Source organism: Dipodomys merriami, unplaced genomic scaffold (genome assembly GCF_024711535.1).
Source record: "Dipodomys merriami isolate MVZ:Mamm:240054 unplaced genomic scaffold, mDipMer1.0.p SCAF_1, whole genome shotgun sequence".
Classification (NCBI taxonomy): domain Eukaryota; kingdom Metazoa; phylum Chordata; class Mammalia; order Rodentia; family Heteromyidae; genus Dipodomys; species Dipodomys merriami.
In genome coordinates this window covers 99,134,355-99,154,570 of record NW_027202270.1, presented here as the reverse complement: position 1 = coordinate 99,154,570, position 20,216 = coordinate 99,134,355, and the positions used below count along the sequence as shown (strand labels likewise).

General features: G+C 37.7%; 1 protein-coding gene across 4 annotated transcripts in view; it reads left to right on the top strand.

Moving 5' to 3' along the window:
• The window catches only part of Heatr5a (HEAT repeat containing 5A), a 122,305-nt gene that overhangs the window by 58,539 nt on the left and 43,550 nt on the right, over positions 1 to 20,216 (top strand). For all 4 annotated transcript variants that reach the window (XM_070026404.1, XM_070026387.1, XM_070026395.1 and 1 more), the window contains exons 15-21: positions 456 to 619; positions 709 to 881; positions 6,227 to 6,332; positions 6,984 to 7,174; positions 11,362 to 11,521; positions 14,878 to 15,067; positions 16,141 to 16,310. In XM_070026404.1, coding sequence (XP_069882505.1) covers positions 456 to 619; positions 709 to 881; positions 6,227 to 6,332; positions 6,984 to 7,174; positions 11,362 to 11,521; positions 14,878 to 15,067; positions 16,141 to 16,310 — 1,154 coding nt within the window. The remainder of the gene's footprint in view (positions 1 to 455; positions 620 to 708; positions 882 to 6,226; positions 6,333 to 6,983; positions 7,175 to 11,361; positions 11,522 to 14,877; positions 15,068 to 16,140; positions 16,311 to 20,216) is intronic.

Sequence of the window (20,216 nt, the reverse complement as noted above, 5' to 3'; positions counted from 1 at the left end):
TTTGTACTACATGTTGTTTTTTGTTTTGTTTTGTTTTTGTTAGTCATGGGTCCTGAACTCTGGGCCTGGGCACTGTCCCTCAGCTCTTCAGTTCAAGGCTAGCACTCTACTATTTGAGCTACCGCGCTACTCTGGCTTTTTCTGCTTATGTGGTGCTGAAGAAGTTAATATTTACTAACTATATAAGATACTTTCTTTGAAATGTCTTTTTACTTCTGTTAGCCTTGTGACCAGCAACACATAATTGAACTACTCAGTTGAAGGCAGTTTTGAAATATCTATTTATAAAAAAGTATTTTTTGAAAATACATATTTTTGAAAATACATATTTGAAAAATATAGTCATTGGACATAATATATTAAAGGTGGCCAGTGTGTGTTACAGCTAACTCTGGACTTTTTAAATCCCAGGAATTCCTAAATTGCTAATTGCTCTTTTTTCTCTGACTCAACAGGAAACTTTTGTGCTATCCTCAAAGAGCTGACTGCTGACCTAACTGCCCCTGATATCCAGGTGGCCGCCTCTTCCTGTTTACTTCCACCCCTTTGTCATCAGGATGATCTTTTGATATTAAGTCCTTTGCTACAAGAGACTGACCATAAATTCATTGAAGAACAGGTGTGGCCATTTTAAAATTATTCTTGGTAAATTTAATCTGTGAACAATGACTTTTAATTAAAAACTTCATATGCCTTTTTAAATTTTAGCTCCTGCTTGGTAATGGTGTTGCTTGTGGAAGTCTTGAGTATGACCCTTATTCGATTTATGAGGATATAGAAGGAGATTCTGTGCCTAAACCCCTACCTCCAACACTGTCAGTTATTAGTTCTGCATCCAAGCTCTTTGGGGTTGTCTGTGCTCATGTGGAAGATGCTCAGAGGTAAATTCCTTCAACAGTTCAATTATCCTGAAATATAATATTGGTTTGGTAAATTTACAATAGAGAAATAATGGATAAGAGGAATGTTGTCAGATCTCATTAATGAAAGTGATGGGTGAAAATGAGATTAAAGTTCATATTCTCTTAGCTAATATTGAATAAGAAATTATTAAGTGCCCCATTCTAGGTACTGTTATGGCTATGATACTTTGACTAAAATTAGTTTATCATCTAGCCAATAACACAAATGGAAAAGTCAATAAGGGCAAAAGGAATGTTGATTGATTTGTGATTGGTTGTTATAAAGATAAGCATCTTTTTCAAAAATTAACTTAGACTAGATCTCATCATAGGTTTTCTTTGGAAATGTTATGGAATTGTTACAGATTCAGTGATTAGTCTTCAAATGCCTACTATGACAATTTACCTAAAATGAACTTTGGGATAGATGTGACACATACCTGCATTCCCAGCACTTAGGCAGCTTAGGTTGGAAGATCTCCACTTCCAGGGGAGCTTTGGCTACGTAATGAGACCCTTTTTCAAAATACCAAATAATAATAATAATAATAAATACATTTCCCTCAAGATAAAATAGGAATGAGAATGAAAATGAAGATGAGAGAATTAAGTCCAGTTTATAAACTCTCACTTTTTTTTTTTTTTTTGGTCGGTTGTGGGGCCTGAACTCTGGGCCTGGATGCTGTCCCTCAGCTCTTCAGCTCAAGGCTAGCACTCTACCACTTAAGCCACAGCGCCACTTCCGGCTTTTTCTGTTTTTGTGGTGCTGAGGAATCAAACCCAGGGCCTCATGCATGCAAGGCAACAAGCACTCTACCACTGAGCCACCTTCCCAGCCCTTGCTATCTTTTTTGTTGTTCATGTCTATCAATTATATGGGACATTCTAAGATATAAATATTAAGAAAGACATTTTACCTCAAAATAAACTAACTTATGTAATGATACATTGATTAGCTTCTTTTTGGTACATTTCACAGTGTTAACATATGAAGACATCATGTTATAGATCTTAAATATATACAATTTACAACTTTTATATTCACCAAATGTATTCCGATAAAACTAGGAAAAAGTTACTAGCATTAAAACATGTAGGTTGTAGGAAGGAACAGGCGAAAGAAGCTGGTAAAAAGTGAAGGAAGGGATGACATTGTCCAAAAAAGAAATATACTCATTACCTGACTTAAGAAATGATGACCCCTCTGTCTAGCACCTGAATTAAAACAATAAAATTATATTTTAAAGCATACTAGTTAGAGATTTCTAGCTCATGCTGTTACCAAAAAATAAATATAAGATGCTTCCCTGACCAAAGAAAGAAACTTGGGCTCAGAAATACAAAGCTGGCCCAGCACTGGTGCCTCACACCTGTAATCCTAGCTACTTAGAAGACTGAGATCTGAGGATCATTGTTCAAAGCCAGACCAGGGTGGAAAGTCCATGAGACTCTTCTCCAATATTAAAAAAAAAAAAAAAAAAACCAGAAGTAGCACTGTGGCTCAAGTGGTAGAGTGCTAGCCTTGAGCCAAAGAGGTTTAGGGACAATGCCCAGGCCCAGAGTTCAAGCCCTAGGAATGGCACAAAAAAAAAAAAAAATTACAAAGCTGATAAACATTTTTCATTTAGAATGAGGTTTTTTTTCCTTATTTTTTTTTTCTTGGCAATATTGGTGTTTGAACTTGGGGCCTTGCACCTCATAGTCTACAACTTGTGCCATAGCTCTAGAATGATAGTGGTTTTTGTTGCAGGGGCCGGGGGGAGAGGGGGTCCTAGAGCTGGAACTCAGGGCCTGGCGCTGTCCCTCAGCTTCTTTGCTCAAGGCTAGTGCTCTACCACTTGAGCCACAGCACCACTTCTGAGTTTTTTGTTTTTTGTTTTTTTGGCAGTTAATTAAAGAAAAGAATCTAGTAGGCTTTTGTGCCTGGGTTGGCTTTGAACTGAAATGCTCAGATCTCAGCCTCCTGAGTAGCTAGGCTTTCAGGCATGAGCCACCTTCACCCAGCTAGTTTCTTAATTGATAATTAATTGATAAATAATAGTTTCTTAATTGATAATTGGACATAAGCTTTTCCATGATCCAGGAAAATATGTTATTGTCTGAGAATCTAAATGGAAATCAATCTCTCCCGTAAGCTATTCTGGTTAATATTGTGAAGTTACTACAGTCATTAATTTATTCATATTTCCTCTTTCCCTTTCTTCTTCTCTATTTTCTACCTTTCTTTCCCTTCCTTCCCTTTATTTCTGACATGCAAGGCTATGCATTTGGTTTAATATAGCTTTTATTGTATCATATTATTTAGGCCTAAAACTGTGCTCATTTTCCTCCTGTTATAATAATGAGTATTCAAGGCTGGGCTTGTTTCATTTGCTTTAATTTAAAATTTTAGACATTATTAAATCAAAACTTATAATTCTGTTTGGATTCTAACTGAACAAAAAATATTAGGCAGCAGTTTGGAAATTGTTTTTAAAGGAAAAGCAGTCTGGCAGAATCTCAGGTCATAGCAACTGTTAGAAACCTCCAGTGGGTGTCGCTAGAGGACTAGAGGAAAGAAACTGAAGAATATGAAAATAAAGTTTTTAACTTCCTGTTATACCAATTATACTTGTTTGTGGCAGGCCTTTTTCTTCCAGTTACATTACATATGCTTTTCCAGATAAGAAAGGTCTTAAGGTATCAGTATTTGACAGCTAAATATTAAAAATAGTTTAGGCTGGGAGGTGGCTCAGTGGTAGAGTGCTTGCTTTGCGTGCATGAGGCCCTGGGTTCAATTCCTTAGCACCAGATAAGCAGTAAAAGCCAGAAGTGGTGCTGTGGCTTTAGTGGTAGAGCACTAACCTTGAGCTGAAAGAGCTGAGGGACAGCACTCGGGCCCAGAGTTCAGACTCCACAACTGGCAAAATAAAAAATAAAAATAGTTTGATATAATTGTGGCTAAAACACATTTGAACAACTCAAAAGAAACCATTTACAAGATTACGCTGAAGTTGGAAAATTTTTTTACATATTATTTATACATTGAGAAAGTACAAGTGCCAGTACAAAAAAAAAAATAATGTTTTATAAGCTACCAAATTCTTCAATATTAAATGTTGTATCAGTATTGAATCAATTGTGTTAGTTTCCCAATTGGCTTAGTTTTCTTTCACTATAATTAATATCTGAGCCTTGTACTGGTAGCTCACCTCTGTAATCCTAGCTACTCAGGGGACTGAGATCTGAGGATAATGGGTCAAATCCAGCTCAGGCAGGAAAGTCCATGAGACTCTCATCTCCAATATACCACTCAGAAAACTGGAAGTGGCACTGTGGTTCAAGTGGTAGAGTGCTAGCCTTGAGTTGAAGAGCTGAAGGACAGTGCCCAAGCCCAGAGTTCAAGTCCCATGACCGGAAAAAAATTAAATAAATAAATAAATATCTGAGATAATCAGTTTGAAGAAGAAAGTTTATTTTAGCTCTTAAAAAGAAATTTCAAGGCAGGGATTGTAGCTTAATGGTAGAGTACTTACCTAGCAAGCATGAGGCCCTGGGTTAAATTCCTCAGTACCACATCAACAAAAAATACATGAAATTAATAAAAATTTAAAAAAGAAAAAAAGGGGGCTGAGAAGGTGGCTCAGTGGTAGAGTGCTTGCCTTGCATGCATGAGGCTCTGGGTTCGATTCCTCAGTACCACATAAGCAGAAAAGGCTGAAAGTGGCACTGTGGCTCAAGAGGTAGAGCCTTGAGGTGAAGAGTTGAGGGACAGCGCCCAGGCCCACAGTTTAGGCCCCATGACCGGCAAAAAAGAAAGAAAGGAAGGAAGAAAGAGAGAGAAAGAGAGAGAGAGAGAAAGAAAGAATAACCATTCAAAAAAAAGTGTGGCTTATTGATAGAGTGCTTGCCTAGCATGCATGAAGCCCTGGGTTCAATTCCTCAGCACTACATAAACAGACAAAGCAGGAAGTGTCACTGTAGCTCAAGTTGTAGAGTGGTAGCCTTGAGCAAAAAGAAGCTCAGGGGCAATGCCCAGGCCCTGAGTTCAAGCTCCAGGACTGGCAAAAAGAAAGAGAGAGGGGGAAGGAAGGAAGGGAGAAAGGAAGGAAGGAAAGAAGGAAGGAAGGAAGGAAGGAAGGGAGGGAGGGAGGGAGGGAGGAAGGGAGCGAGGGAGGGAGGAAGGAAGGAAGGAAGGAAGGGAGGGAGGGAGGGAGAGAGGGGAAGGAAGAAAAGGAAGCAAGGAAAGGAAGAAAGGAAGGAAGGGAGGGAGGGAGGGAGGGAGGAAGGAAGGAAGGAGAGAAGAAGGAAAGAGAAATTTCAAGCCAGGCACTGGCTCATGCTTATAATCCTAGCTATTCAGGAGGCTGAGATCTGTGGATCGTGGGTCCAAGCCAGCCTGGGTAAGAAAGTCCATGAGACTAATCTCCAATAAACCACCAGAAAATTAGAAATGGAGTTGTGGCTCAAAGTGGTAGAGCACTAGCCTTGAGCAAGAAGAGCTCAGAACAGTGCCCAGACCCTGAGTTCAAGCCCCAGGACTGAACAAAAAAGAAAGAAGAAAGAAAAGAAATTCCAATCCCTGGTCTCACTGCCAGAATACATGACAGGAAAATACCACTTCATCTTCTGACCAGGAAGCCTAGTGGAAAGATTCTCCACAGCCCCCTAAAGGGGGCATACCCACATTTACCTGAAGACTTTTCACTAGTACCTACTTCCCCAAAAGTGCCAAACTCTGGGGACCACGCCTTTACTACAGGAACTGTTGGGGACATTTATGTAAACCTTACCACCAATTATTGGAATGTACATTCTCACATTGAAAAATGCTAAAGAACAGTTTAAAAGAAGCCGTTTATGAGATTGCTCATTACTTAAACATTGAGAAAGTAGTGTGTAGTTTAAATAGTGTTGAAGACTTTCCTTCTTTAAGAGTCCAATCAAAAAATAAATATATTGGAATTGGGGAGAGGGAAACAAAAAACTTTTTGCAAGTAACTTATGTGCATGTTTTGGTTTTTTTTTTAATGTATGTTTTATTTAGACAATATCTATTGAAGTAGCTCAATTTGTCCAGATAAAAATCTTAAAGTGATATAATCTAATCTTTATAACAAAATAATCTTTATACTATTAAAACGATAAGATATTTTTCTATTTGTTGTGATATATTATTTTTCCCAAAATATCTCAAAGTTTTCAACAATGATTTATCTCAGTAGTTTCAACAAAATAATATAGGAAGGCAAATTAGCAGTAGATTCTCAGCCGCCCTTTACTTGTTTTTTTAGTATTACAAATCTCACCTGTTTGCTTTTAAATCATGTTGTTTCTGATTCTAGGCTTCTTATATTGGAACAGCTTTTGAACAGTATAAAGCACACAAAAGGAGTTCGTCAGCAAGTAGTTCAGCTGCATGTTGTTTCTTCCATTTCTAATTTCTTGAAGGTAAATCTGGGTTTTTTTTTTTATTCAAACTTTGCTTAATTTTTAAAATGTCCATGTCTAATTAAATAGATTGGAGGATGATGTTTTTAAAGGACTTACTATTCTTTTTTTCTTGATCTCCTTCTAAACACTGTTTATAAACAATGGTTCAGGATTTTGAATACTCCTTCTACTACTTTTTCTCTACATAGAACTTGTTAGTTAGAAATAAAATATATATGGCCTAGACTTACAACTATGCTTTAACTTACTGAATCTGACATCCTAGACCAAGAGATTGATAAATTGTGGTTATTGACCAGATCTAGCTCAATATTGTACTTAAAGCTCAACATTGCATTTACAATGTAACTAATTCTAAATTGAAATACTTTAGTCTTTATTAACTACTCATTTTATGAGCATCTCTAATAATGGTGCTCCAGATATTTTATGCCAACATGCTAATTATTGCCATATTGTTTTGCCTCTTTAGAAAAATGAACTAAAATTCTATTTTTTGATTAGTATATATATATATATATATATATATATATATATACACACACATATATATATATATACACACACATACACATATATATATACATGTATGTTACATTCTGATTTTCTCAGTATATGAACATTTGGATTGTTCTTTATGTATTTTAGTACCTGGCTGGCTCCAAGGGAAGTTTAAGTCCAGAAGAAATAAGAAGAGTTGTCTTAACATTAGTAATGGGAGCCCTAGAAAGTACCAACCCCCTTTTGAGATGTACAGCTGCAGAAGCCTGGGCTAGATTAGCCCAAGTGGTTGATGATGGAGTTTTTACTGCTGGGTTAGCTCAAGTTAGCTTTGAAAAGTAAGTGAATTTCTTAATTTATACACATGGGCTCTATGTCAAAACTACATATAACTTATTTGTTCAAATTAGTAGAAACTTTGTTCTGAGATTTATCTAAGTAATTATGTTCGCTTAAAAACACAAAATAAAAGAGACCCTTTTGACCTAACATAAAATTATTGCTATTTGAACTTCAATCTTTTGAGATACTTCTGGAGTTTTGTCATATATAATATAGATGATCAATTGTAAGAAGAACCTACAGGAAAAGGGAAATATACAGAATACACATCAGAAAAAAATAAACTTTTTATTTTACCAAGTCTATAACTCCTGGTAGGTTCTTTAATACTCTTAGCAGTTTTCTTTTTTTCTCTTTTTTGAACTGAGGGCCTTGTGTTTAGCCACATTCCCAACCCTTTTTACCCTCATTTTTTAAATAGGATCTCATATGTATGCCAGAGCCACATATGTATGCCAATCTGCCTTTTTACAATTGCCATACAGCTAGGATGACAGGTACATGCCACCACTTCACCTGTTGATTGAGGTGGGGTCTCTTATTTATGCCTTCAGCTGCATTCCTTTTGATCTCCACCTCCTGAGCAGCTAGGATTAAAGGTATGAATCACTGGTATCTGGCCACTTTTTTACAGTTTTGAATAGGTGGTTGATTATATATCCTACCTGTCTAAGAATCTTTTTAAAATAATTTTAAAATAATTGATTACATAAATTTCACAGTATGGTGAGATAGTGATACTTCATCGCAAACACATTTTAACCTTTTCACAAGGCAAATTGTCATTATCGTGGTCTATAATGTTTGTGAATTCTGTGGGCTTTGACAATACAACCCTTTCTTCCACATCAGGTGATAGGTACATTTCTTTCCTTTTGCTTAGTGTAAGCTGTTCCCTCTTTCCCTCTCATTCCTTCCTCCCATTACTGCCCTTGAGTTACTTAGTTCATTTTCATCATGTCCAGTGCAGATGATGGGCTCCTCTGTTGTATATTTTCCAATTTCCCTCTGATTCTGTGTCTTCCTCCTAGCTTCCCTCAAATATGCTCATACATATATCATATATGTGGTCAAGAATATGGAGTTGCCAGCGCCAGTTCACTCCTGTAATCCTAGCTACTCAGGAAGCTGAGATCTGAGCATTGCGGTTCAAAGCCATCCTGGGCAGGAAAGTCTGTGAGACTCTTATCTCCAATAAACCACTCAGAAAACCAGAAGTGGCTCAAGAAATAGAACGCTAGCCTTGAGCTGAAATGCTGAGGGACAGTACCCAGGCCCAGAGTTCAAACCCCATGACCGACAAAAAACAAAAAAAAGAACATGAAGTCATTTAGAAATGATATGACAAATTGAGTGGAGGTCCTTTGTTTCACAAGTCTTGTTTACTTTGTCATATCTCCTTGCATTTTGGATTTAACATCCACATAGCAGAGAGACCATATGTCCTTTATCTCTCTGCTCTAGGCTCACCTTGCTCAACATGAGTTGTTCTAGGTCCATCCATTTCCCTGCAAATGCCATTATTTTGTCCTTTCTATTGGCTGCATAATATTTCATGTATACAGGTACCACAGTTTTTGGATCCATTCATCTGTAGTGAGGCATCTGGGTTGTTTCCATATCTTGGCTATTGTGAACAGTGCTGCAGTGAACATGGAGGTGCATGTATACTGGTTCGTGTTGTTCAGGGTAGATGCCGAGGAGTGGTATGTCTGGGTCATAGGGGAGGTCTATCTTTAGTTTTCTGAGGTACCTCTAGACTGCTTTCCATATATATGAATCACACCAGTGATTCATACCTTTAATCCTAGCTGCTCAGGAGGTGGAGATCAAAAGGAATGCAGCTGAAGGCATAAATAAGAGACCCCACCTCAATCAACAGGTGAAATGGTGGCATGTACCTGTCATCCTAGCTGTATGGCAATTGTAAAAAGGCAGATTGGCATACATATGTGGCTCTGGCATACATATGAGATTAGTGTACATTCCCACCAGCAATGCAGTAGGGTTCCTCTTTCTTTGCATCCCCTCAGCATTTGTTGTTGGCTGAATTAGGATGTGGGCCATTCTGACTGGGGTAAGGTGGTATCTCAGAGTTGTTTTTATTTGCATTTCCTTTACAGCCAGGGATGATGAACATTTCCTCATGTGTTTCTTTTTTGTTTATTTGTTTGTTTGTGGTCTTGGGGCTTGAACTCTGGGCCTAGGTACTGTCCCTCAGCTCTTCAGCTCAAGGCTAGTGCTCTACCACTTGAGCCACAGTGCCACTTCCGGCCTTTTCTGCTTATGTGGTGCTGAGAAATCGAACCCAGGGCCTCATGCATGCAAGGCACTCTACCACTGAGCCACCTTCCCAGCCCCTTTGCCATTTTTATCTCCTTCTGAGAAGTCTCTCTCCAGTTCCCTTGCCCATTTAATGATTGGCTTGTTAGATTTGGGAGGGATTAGTTTCTTGAGTTCCCTGTATATAATGAATATTAGGCCCTTGTCTGATATATTGCTGGCAAATATTTTTTCCCAATTAGTTGGCTGTCTTTCTAGTTGGGTAGCTATATTTTTAGCTTTTAGTTTAAGGTAGTCCCATTTGTCAAGTCTCTCTCCAATTTGTTGTGACCCTGGGCCTCTGTTCAGGAAGTTCCTGCCTGAGCCTAGAAGTTCAAGTGTCCTTCAGTAGTTTCAGAGTTTCAGGTTTGATGTTAAGGTATTTAATCCATTTTGAGTTGATGTTAGTGCATGGTGACAGGCTGGGATCCACTTTTAGTTTTTTGCATGTAGCAGCCCAGTTTTCCCAGCAGCAATACTATCTAAGAATCTTAAGGCAGGCCAGGCACCAGTGGCTCACACCTATAAATCTTAGCTACTAAGGAGCCTGAGATCTGAGGATCATGGTCAAAAACTAGCCCAGGAAGGAAAGTCTATGAGACTCTTACCTCCTATTAACCACCAGAAGTGGAACTGTGGCTCAAATGGTAGATTGTTGGCCTTGAGCCAAAAAGGTCAGGGATAATGCCTAGGGCCCCTAGTTCAAGTCCTCGGACCAGCACGCATGTGTGCACCTGCACGCGCGCGCGCAAACACACACACACACACACACACACACACAAGAATCTTAAGGTAAAAGAGTAATATGAATATTAACATGAGAAAATTGTTTTTGGTTTTCAGTTACAAGTATATACTCATGTTATAAGAATCTCAATTCTACTATTTTATAGAAGTTACTTTATGACAAGTAGTTCAGCTATCATTTTGAAAGTTTCCTCATCTGTAGAGAGAAACTATAGTATCATGAAGTATAGGGTTAAAAGGATTAAAGAGCTAAATAAACTACCACATAGTAAATAGAAAATTCCTAATAAATCTTAAGTTTCTTCCTATATTTAATTTTGATAACAAAATTCTTAATGATAATGTAGTAATAAGTCCTCCCTTATAAACTTAGGAGTTGGGATGGAAGATACTAGAAGTGGCCATACTAAAATGATCGTTAATAACATAAAGACTTTTTTATTTAAAATGTTCTCCTTGAAAGATAACTTTCAGCCAGGCACCAGTAGCTCATGCCTGTAATCCTAGGTACTCAGGAGGCTGAAATCTGAGGATCACGGTTCAAAGCCAGCCCAGGCAGAAAAGTCCATGAGACTCTTATCTCTAATAAACCACTAGAAAACTGGAAGTGGTGCTGTGGCTTAAGCGGTAGAGCACTTGTCTTGAGCTGAAGAGCACAGGGACAGCGCCCAAGTCCAGAGTTCAAGCCCCATGACCGACAAAAAAAAAAAAAGATAACTTTCAGCTTATTTCTGAATTTTTAATCATTTCACCAAAAATAGATTTCTTAATTTTATAACTTTTTATAAAGAATTTTGCCTTATATAAGAAAGTTATGGCCGGGTGTCAGTGGCTCATGCTCGAAATCCTAGCTACTCAGGAGGCTGAGATCTGAGGATCGCAGTTCAAAGCCAGTCCAGGCAGGCTTTTATCGCCAGTAAACCACCAGAAAACTGGCTCAAGTGGTAGAGTGCTAGCCTTGAGCTGAAAAGCTGAAGGATAGTGACCAGGCCCAGAGTTCAAGCTCCATGATCGAGAAAAAAAAGAAAAAAAGTTATGTATGTGTATGAATTTTTGTTTGGTTTTGTTTCTTCTTTTCTGTGTTTGTCATTTATTTTTATTTCCATAATTATAGATTGAAGTCAGCAAGGGACGTGGTTACCAGAACAGGATATTCACTAGCCTTGGGATCCTTGTATAGGTATTTAGGAGGAATAAGTTCTTCTCAACATTTGAATTCTTGCATTGGAATCCTCTATACTTTGTCTCAGGACAGCACCTCTCCTGATGTGCAGGTAAGGACCTCATGTGATACCTACCTTGAAATTGATGATTTGTGGGTGATGTAGATTACATTTCATGATTACTAATAATACCTGCCCCAAAGATTACTGATAATTACTAATAATACCTGCCCCAAAGTAAGTTTCAAGGGCTGGGAAGTTGGCTCAGTGGTAGAGTGCTTGCCTTGCATGCCTGAGGCCCTGGGTTCGATTCCTCAGCACCACATAAGCAAAAAGAAAAAAGCCGGAAGTAGTGCTGTGGCTCATGTGGTAGAGCACTAGCCTTGAGCTGAAGAGCTGAGGGACAGCGCTCAGGCCCAGAGTTCAGGCCCCATGACCAGACCCAAAAAAACAAACAAAAAAAAAAACAACAAAGTGTCAAAGCCACAGTTAATCTTTGATGGATTTTTTAAAATTTAAGGCTATCTTTCCCTCACACTCAGAATGGTCTGAGTAAAGTTCAGTTTCTTTTTCTAAAAATGGATCATCCTTCTATCGTAATTATAGCTACTATTTTGGAGATCATAACAGGTCCCAGACATGCTTCTAAGTTAGCATATTAGTCCTCACAGTAATGTAAGGAAAATATAAGGCATATAGAAGTTAAATAACTTTCTCAGTTACATGAAAAGGTAACAAATGCAGATTATAGACTTAAAACCTATATGTGATTGTACCATATTTCTTTTTTTTTTTTTTTTTTTTGGTCCAGTCGTGGGGCCTGAACTCTGGGCCTGGGCGCTGTCCCTCAGCTCTTCAGCTCAAGGCTAGCACTCTACCACTTGAGCCACAGCGCCACTTCCGGCTTTTTTTTCTTATGTGGTGCTGAGGAATTGAACCCAGGGCCTTGAGCATGCAAGGCAAGTGCTCTACCACTGAGCCACCTTCCCAGCCCTGTACCATATTTCTATCAGTAAAATTGTCATTTTTCTGATGACTTAATAACTCTGGAATGATTTATAATCTATACTTTTACTTTCCTAATCTTACCTCTTTATGTGAGTACCTAATTACTTTAGTAGCCTGCTTAAATAGGTCATGTTACTTCTAATCCATGTTACTTTTAACCCATGTTTAAATATAGTAGTTTGTTACTTTGTGCTTCTGTTATATTTCTCTTCACTCCTTATAAGAAATCTGTTCTCTTGTACATAATTTTAAAAGTGAATACTTTTTTTGTTTTTCATTCTGGTATTGGGGCTTGGACTCAAGGTCTGGGTGCTGTTCCTTAGCTTTTTTACTCAAGCTAGCTCTTAACCACTTGGGCCACAGATTCACTTCCTGCTTCTTGGTGGTTAATTAGAGATCAGTCTCATAGACTTTCTTGCCCAGTTGGGCTTCAAACCTCAATCCTCAGATCTTACCTCCTGAGTAAGAATTACAGGAGTGAGCCACTGGTGCCCAGTGTGAATACCTTTTTATTGATGAGCTTAAATGTTTCTTTCTGTAGTTGCCCATGTCATCCATCCTTGACACTGGGGTCATAATTCCATGATAGAACATACACTTACCATTACTAAGCCCTGGTTTCGATCCTGGGCACCAGATATTGTCATCATTATCATCCTGAGTCTTTTTGACTGCCGTTACTTATCTAACAGATAGGAACTGATTTTTATAGCATTTTAAATTTTATGAGAACTACATAGCCATTGATAAAGAGATAAAATCCTTCCTTACTGAAGGGAGAATTTTTTTACTTGCTTCTTGTTATGGAACATTCAAACATCCACAGAAGTAGAAAAAATACTAGGATGAGCCTATTTGACTTATGATTCAGCTTTAGTATGTATCAGTGTGTGTCCAGTTTTATTTCATTTAAACTGTAGTATATATTTCTCTATGTAATTAATATTACACCTGCTCTAAGTGTACATGGCTGTGTGTAAGATGTATAAATTGAAGGGCTGGAGGTATGGTTCAGTGGCAGAGTATTTGCCAGGTAAATTCAAGGCCCTGAATTTAAACAGCTGTGCTGTCAAAAGAAAGAAGGGAGGAAGAAAAGAAAGAAAAGAAAGGAAGGAAGGAAGGAGAGAGAGAGAGAGAAAAGGAAAATAAGAACAGGAAGAGAAAAAGAAAATGATGGAGGCCCTGAATTTAAAAAGCTATGTGAAAGAAAGAAAAAGAAAGGAAGGAAGGAAGGAAGGAAGGGAAAAAAAGGAAAAAAAGAAGGAAAAGAGAAAAAGAAAATGATGGAGTCCCTGAATTTAAACAGCTGTCCAAAAGAAAGAAAGGAAGGAAGGAAGGAAGGAAGGAAGGAAGAAAAGAAAAAAAGAAAGGAAGGAAGAAAGGAAGGAAAAGAAAAGAAGAGAAGAGAAGAGAAGAGAAAAATGATGGGGAGGGGAGAGACAGTGTAAGAGAAAAAAATGTAAAAACTACATGGCCTAACCAGGATCTAGATCAAGAAAATACAGCAGACAGGGCTGGGAAGGTGGCTCAGTGGTAGAGCACTTGCCTTGCATGCCTGAGGCCCTGGGTTTGATTCCTCAGCACCACATAAGCAAAAAGAAAAAAGCCAGAAGTGGCGCTGTGGCTCAAGTGGTAGAGTGCTAGCCTTGAGCTGAAGAGCTAAGGGACAGCGCCCAGGCCCAGAATTCAGGCCCAGACCCCCAAAAAAAAAAAAAAAAGAAAAGAAAATACAGCTGACATTTTTCTCATGCTGCGTTTTACTTAGCTACTCACCTCACTATTAACCGTCCTGATTTGCAGCAGTATAAAGTTGGTTCATCTCCTTTTATATTTTACAATTATACTGTATGTACTCATGTCTGGCCTCGTTTTGTTCATGTGAATTGTCCATATTGTTGCAGGTAATTGTAGATTTTTTTAGTCCTTTTAAAAACTTGAATTTTCATTATTTATGTAGATTAAACAATAAAGAGTTTTGACAAACTACATTTTTAGCTAAAGTATCAAATAACCTGCAATTTTTCATGCTGAACTTATCTTAGTTTATATTTCTAGTTTGATGAGTTCTCCGAGTTGGTTTTATATTGGATATTTCCTTTTTTTTTTTTTTTTTTTTTTTGGTCAGTCGTGGGGCTTGAACTCTGGGCCTGGGCACTGTCCCTCAGCTCTTCAGTTCAAGGTGAGCGCTCTGCCACTTGAGCCATAGCGCACTTCTGGGCTGGCTTTGAATCACTATCCTCAGATCTCAGCCTCCTGAGTAGCTAGGATTACAGGCGTGAACTACCAGCTCCTGGCTTATATAGGATATTTAAAAAGAGAATTTTCTTAAACTCATAAATTCTGGTTTTTTCTACATAGTAGTAGTGCACTCGTGCTTTATTTGTTATTACTTTGTCAACAGTTAACTCTTGTGTTTCTTCATCTCCTGTAATATTTTTAATTGTTTTCTGTCTTCACAGACCTGGGCACTACATTCTCTGTCATTAATCATTGACTCTGCGGGTGCACTTTACTATGTGCATGTAGAACCCACCCTTTCGCTCATTATCCTGTTGTTGTTAAATGTGCCTCCAACTCATGCTGAAGTCCACCAAAGTCTAGGTCGCTGCTTGAATGCCCTCATTACCATGTTAGGTCCAGAGCTACAAGGTATGTATGCATTGGCTGCTTTTGTACTATTTTACATGAAAAGTATACACATAAAATTGAACTCAGTTTCTAGTTATATGGTTGGCACATAGTAGGGACACAGTATCTTCTGGTAAATGAATGTATAAGTGTCATTCAACTCAAATTTAGAAAAATAAGATACGTTACTCACACCTGTAATTCTAGCTACTGAGGAAGCTGAGATCCAAAGGATCATTGTCTGAAGCCAACCCAAGCCAAAAAAAAAAAAGTTAATCTATGCATCTGTGAACATTTTAATTCTTTAGGGATGTTCAGACATAAAGCAAAATAGTAAAAAGAATCTCTGAGAATTGACTTAGCTCAAATATTTGGAGCTGTTCTAATTGGCTTAATACAAGATTTTAATATATGAAAGTGATTCTTAACACAGTAGGACTAAATTTATTACAAGTTTCTATTTTTACTTTTTATAAAGCCTTGTTAAAATCTGTAGTCTTTGATTCTTTCTTACCTAATTATTTGTATTGTAATAACCATTTCTATTGAGAATAACTAATCTTATTTTCAACTCCAGACCTCACATTTGCTAGTCAAATGCTCTGCTATTTATACCTCCAACACTTTTTTGCCTTAGTAATTTTTCCAGTAAAGTCTTCAGTGTTTTGCCCAAGCCCAGCCTCAGATTAGAATTTATCCAGTTCTACGTCCTGCATAACTGAGATCGCAAATGTAAACTACCACATCCAGTATATTGGTTGAGATAGGTTATTAACATTTGTTTGCCCAAAGTGGCCTTGAACCATGCTTCTTTTAATTTTCATTTCCTAAGTAGCCGGGATTACAAGCCTTGCCTCTGATCTACAAATTTGTCATCTAGACATGGACACACTGAGTATGTTACCTAGTGCCTCACACATGCTAAACTCATGTTCTACTGGGTTGTGCCCATAGCACCATCCCTTTTATAGTAGAAATTTTACTTCAAAGGTCCTTAAGTTTAAAACTAAAAACAAGTTTTAAAACCTACTAATATATGTTTCAGACAAATGATTTTATAGGCCAATTATTAATAGTTTGGCTTTTTATTTTAGGTAACAATACTTCAGTTTCGATGTTAAGGACTTCTTGTCTGTTGGGTTGTGCAGTGATGCAGGATAACCCAGGCTGTCTTGTTCAGGCTCAGGCCATCTCTTGCCTTCAGCAGCTGCACATGTTTGCTCCACGACATGTCAACTTGTCTAGCCTGGTTAACAGCCTCTGTGTAAGTATAAAGCTATAAATGAGTTCCTTGTTGCTTTTACTTGAAATGTAGATTATTCCAGTTAATTGCCTTCTGGACTGTGTACAAAATTATATGTTATATACATAATTATTTTTTTCAGTCTATTTTGGAAATGGTAAGGCAGTTTTCATATATTTACTTCCAAATCTCTTATGAATGGGTTTACTTTTTTAATATTTGGAATATTAATTCATATATATAAACATATACTAGATGCTTCTTATAGTGTCCTAGGAAATACAGTGCTGTAGGGCACACAAACATTTATGAAGTGACTCCTTTTTTTGTCCTATATTCTAAATTATTATAAAGAGGCTGGAGGCATGGCTTAGCAGTAGCATGCCTGGCTAGCAAGGTTGAAGCCCTGGGTTTCAAACCCCAGTATCACACACACAAAAAAAAAAGTGAATAAATTATAATATAAAATGAAATTTTTTCATCTAAATTGGAGAACAAATAAAATATATACTTGAAAGTTAACAACATATATATCATCTAGATTCTTTTTCTGTGTGTTGGTGCTGGTCCTGAGACTTGAACTCAAGTCCTGGGTGCTGTGTCTGAGCTTTTGTGCTTTAGGCTACTACTTTGCTTTGCTTCTGGCTCTTTGGTGATTAATTGGAGATATGACTTTCATGGGACTATCCTACCTGGGCTATCTTTGAACTTGATTCTCAGATTTCAGCCTTCTGAGTGGCTAGAACTATAAGTGAGCAAATGGCACTCAGCCAATATAAGTTTTTATAAGCTATCTAACAAATGTAAAAAGATGAAGACAAAGCTAAGCATAGTAAGACCCTGTCTCAAACAAATTAACAAAGATAGACAGTCAACTAGAAGTTCAGATGAAATTGTTTTAATTGTTGTTGTTTGGGGTTTTGTTTTTGTTTTTGTTTTGTCTGTCAGGGGCTTGAACTCTGGGCGGGGTCACTGTCCCTCAGCTTTTCAGCTCAAGGAAAGCACTGTACCACTTGAGTCACTTCTAGTTTTCTAGTGGTTAATTAGAGATAAAAATGTCACAGACATCCCTGCCTGGACTGGCTTTGAACTGTGATCCTCAGATCTCAGCCTCCAGAGTAGCTAGGATTACAGGCATGAGCCATCAGCGCCCAGCTAATGAAATGGGTTTTTTTGTTTGTTTTTCTGGTCAGTCATGGGGCTTGAACTCTGGGCCTGGGCACTGTCCCTCAGCTTTTCAGCTCAAAGAAAGTGCTCTACTACTTGAGCCACAGCACCATTTCTAGTTTTCGGGTGGTTTATTGGTGATAAGAGTTTCACAGACTTTTCTGCCTGGGCTGGCTTTGAACCATGATCCTCAGATCTCCGCCTCCTGAGTAGCTAGGATTATAGGCATGAGCCACCAGTGTCCGGCTTGATGAAATGGTTTTATAAGCATTATTCTTTTTAGGTTTTTTCTTAAACTGTGACTAGTTTCTACCTGAAATTGAGTTGCTTTTCAACTCTTCCTCTACAATTTTTATAGCATACTCCCATTAATAACATGGTAGTTGAGAAGCTTTAATTTAGACAGTCCTTTCATTTCCAAGCTTAAAGCAAAATAGACAGCATTTCAGAGCTTGAAAGAATCTGAAAATTTGTTGTATAGAGCAGCTTTTTATTTACAAAATGATGTTTGCATCATTTAAACCAGTCTTAATAAAAAGATAATCTAAAAACCAATAAGTTAATATATTTGCCCAAGGTAATAAAACTAGGTAGTAGCTAATTCTAAATGTAGATTCTAGAATCCTCACTCAGTCATCATTCCAGTATTTAATGATGCCTTTGTAGATTTTATGGCTAGATCATGTCCGAACTCTGTCACCTCTTAACTGTGTGGCTGTAGGTATATCCAGTAATCTCTTCCAGTCTCAGCTACTTTACCTGGTAACTACAAGAGCTACAGGATCTATAGAAAAGAATATGTCCTAAGCATTTAGTTAGCATTCAGTAATCATAGTAGGTTTTTTTGTTTTGACATGTTTAAGCAACTCATTGAATTATTGATGCTAGTCATCATATAAAATTCAAAAGGAAGGCGAGTGGGATGCCAATGGCTCACAACTATAATTCTAACTACTTAAGAGGCTAAGATGCTGGGCACCGGTGGCTCATGCCTGTAATCCTAGCTACTCAGGAGGCCGAGATCTGAGGATCATGGTTCAAAGCCAGCCTGAGCCAGAAAGTCCGTGAGATTCCTATCTCCAGTAAACCACCAGAAAACCAGAAGTGTACTATGGCTCAAGTAGTAGAATACTAGCCTTGAGCGGAAGAGCTGAGGGACAGCACCAAAGCTCAGAATTCAAGCCCCATGACCAACAATAAAAAAGGAAGGGGGTGGGGGACTAAGATCTGAGGATTGCAGTTTCTAGCCATCTGAGGCAGGAAAGTCCATGGTGAAACTCATGTCCAGTTAACCATCAAAAAGCTGGACAGATCTGTGGATCTGGCTCAAGTGGTAGAGTTAGCCTTGAGCAGAAAAGCTCAGGGACAGTGCTCAGGCCTTAAGTATAATTTCCAGAACCAGCACTCACAAAAGCAAAGATATGACAGACTTTTTTGAAATTTCTCTGGGTTATTTGTTTTTTAAAGAATTTACAGAAAAAGAATTGTAAACCAGGTGCAGTGACTTATGCCTAATAATCCTAGCTACTCAAGAGGATGAGATCTGAAGATATTAATTTTCTCAGGCTAGAAAGTATAGTCTGTGAACCAAAAGTGGAGCTGTGGCTCCACTTTTTTTTAATTAGAATGCTAGCTTTGAATGAAAAATCTCGGGGACAGTGGCCAGGCCCTGAGTCAAGCCCCAGGACCAGCAAAAAACAAAAAGAAAAGAAGAATTCTACCTTTAGCACTCAAAGGACTTTTCCCTAGGAATATTACTTTTTGCATTTGAATAATTATTACCCAAACCCAGTTATTGAAGATTTTTACTATTCCTTTGCATTTATTTCATTTTTACTCTCCATCTAAATACAGTGTTGTGCCATTTTTCTTCTTGAGTTGTGTTAGAAATTTTTCATTAATGGCTTTTTACAACTTCTCCTTAAATTTCTCCTAAATGAGCGCACTTAGTAAAGTATGTTGAGAAGTAGAATAAGACCAACTTACGATGAAAAAACTCTGATTATGTTCATTTTCCCTCCTGTCACCCCCAAAAAAGAAGAAAGACAAGTTACATATAAAGGGGAATCAAGCTAAGTGCTCATGGCTCACACCTATAATCCTAGCTATTTAGGAGGTTGAGATCTGAGGATCGTGGTTCAAAGCCAGCTTAGACAGGAAAATCTCTGAAACTCTTATCTCCAATTAACCATCAGAAAACCAAAGTGTAGCTGTGGCTCAAAGTGGTAGGGTGCTAGCATTGAGCAAAAACAGCTCAGGTAAAGCCCCAGGCCCTGAGTTCAAGCCCCATGACCAAAAAAAAAAAAAAAAAAAAAAAAAATCAAGACTACTGTGATATTTTTCTTTTGGCTATACTGTGCAATTAAGAGTATCTACATTAATAATTCAAATCTTTTTCATATTGCTCATAATATTGACCAGTAAAATGATCCTTTTATATAGAACAATTTTTTTTAAATTATCACTAATTTTGTGTTTTAATATTTTAGTTACTCATTCTTGATTTAGTAGATGGAACTTATATTTTCCAGCTCTTTTTTCTGAAGTAAGGCAATTGCATTTCATCATCACACAAGTCATGCTGTAAAGGTTTTTGTCTTAACTGCTCTTTAACTTCCATAGTTAAACTTGGAAATGCTAGCAGTTTTGAGTACTCTCAGTTCTAAAACTTGGCTTTCAAGAGCCAGAAAAAAAAAATCTATAATTAACTTGTGATGAAGTAAACCATTAACTTTGTCTCTTGCTGGATTATATTCATGT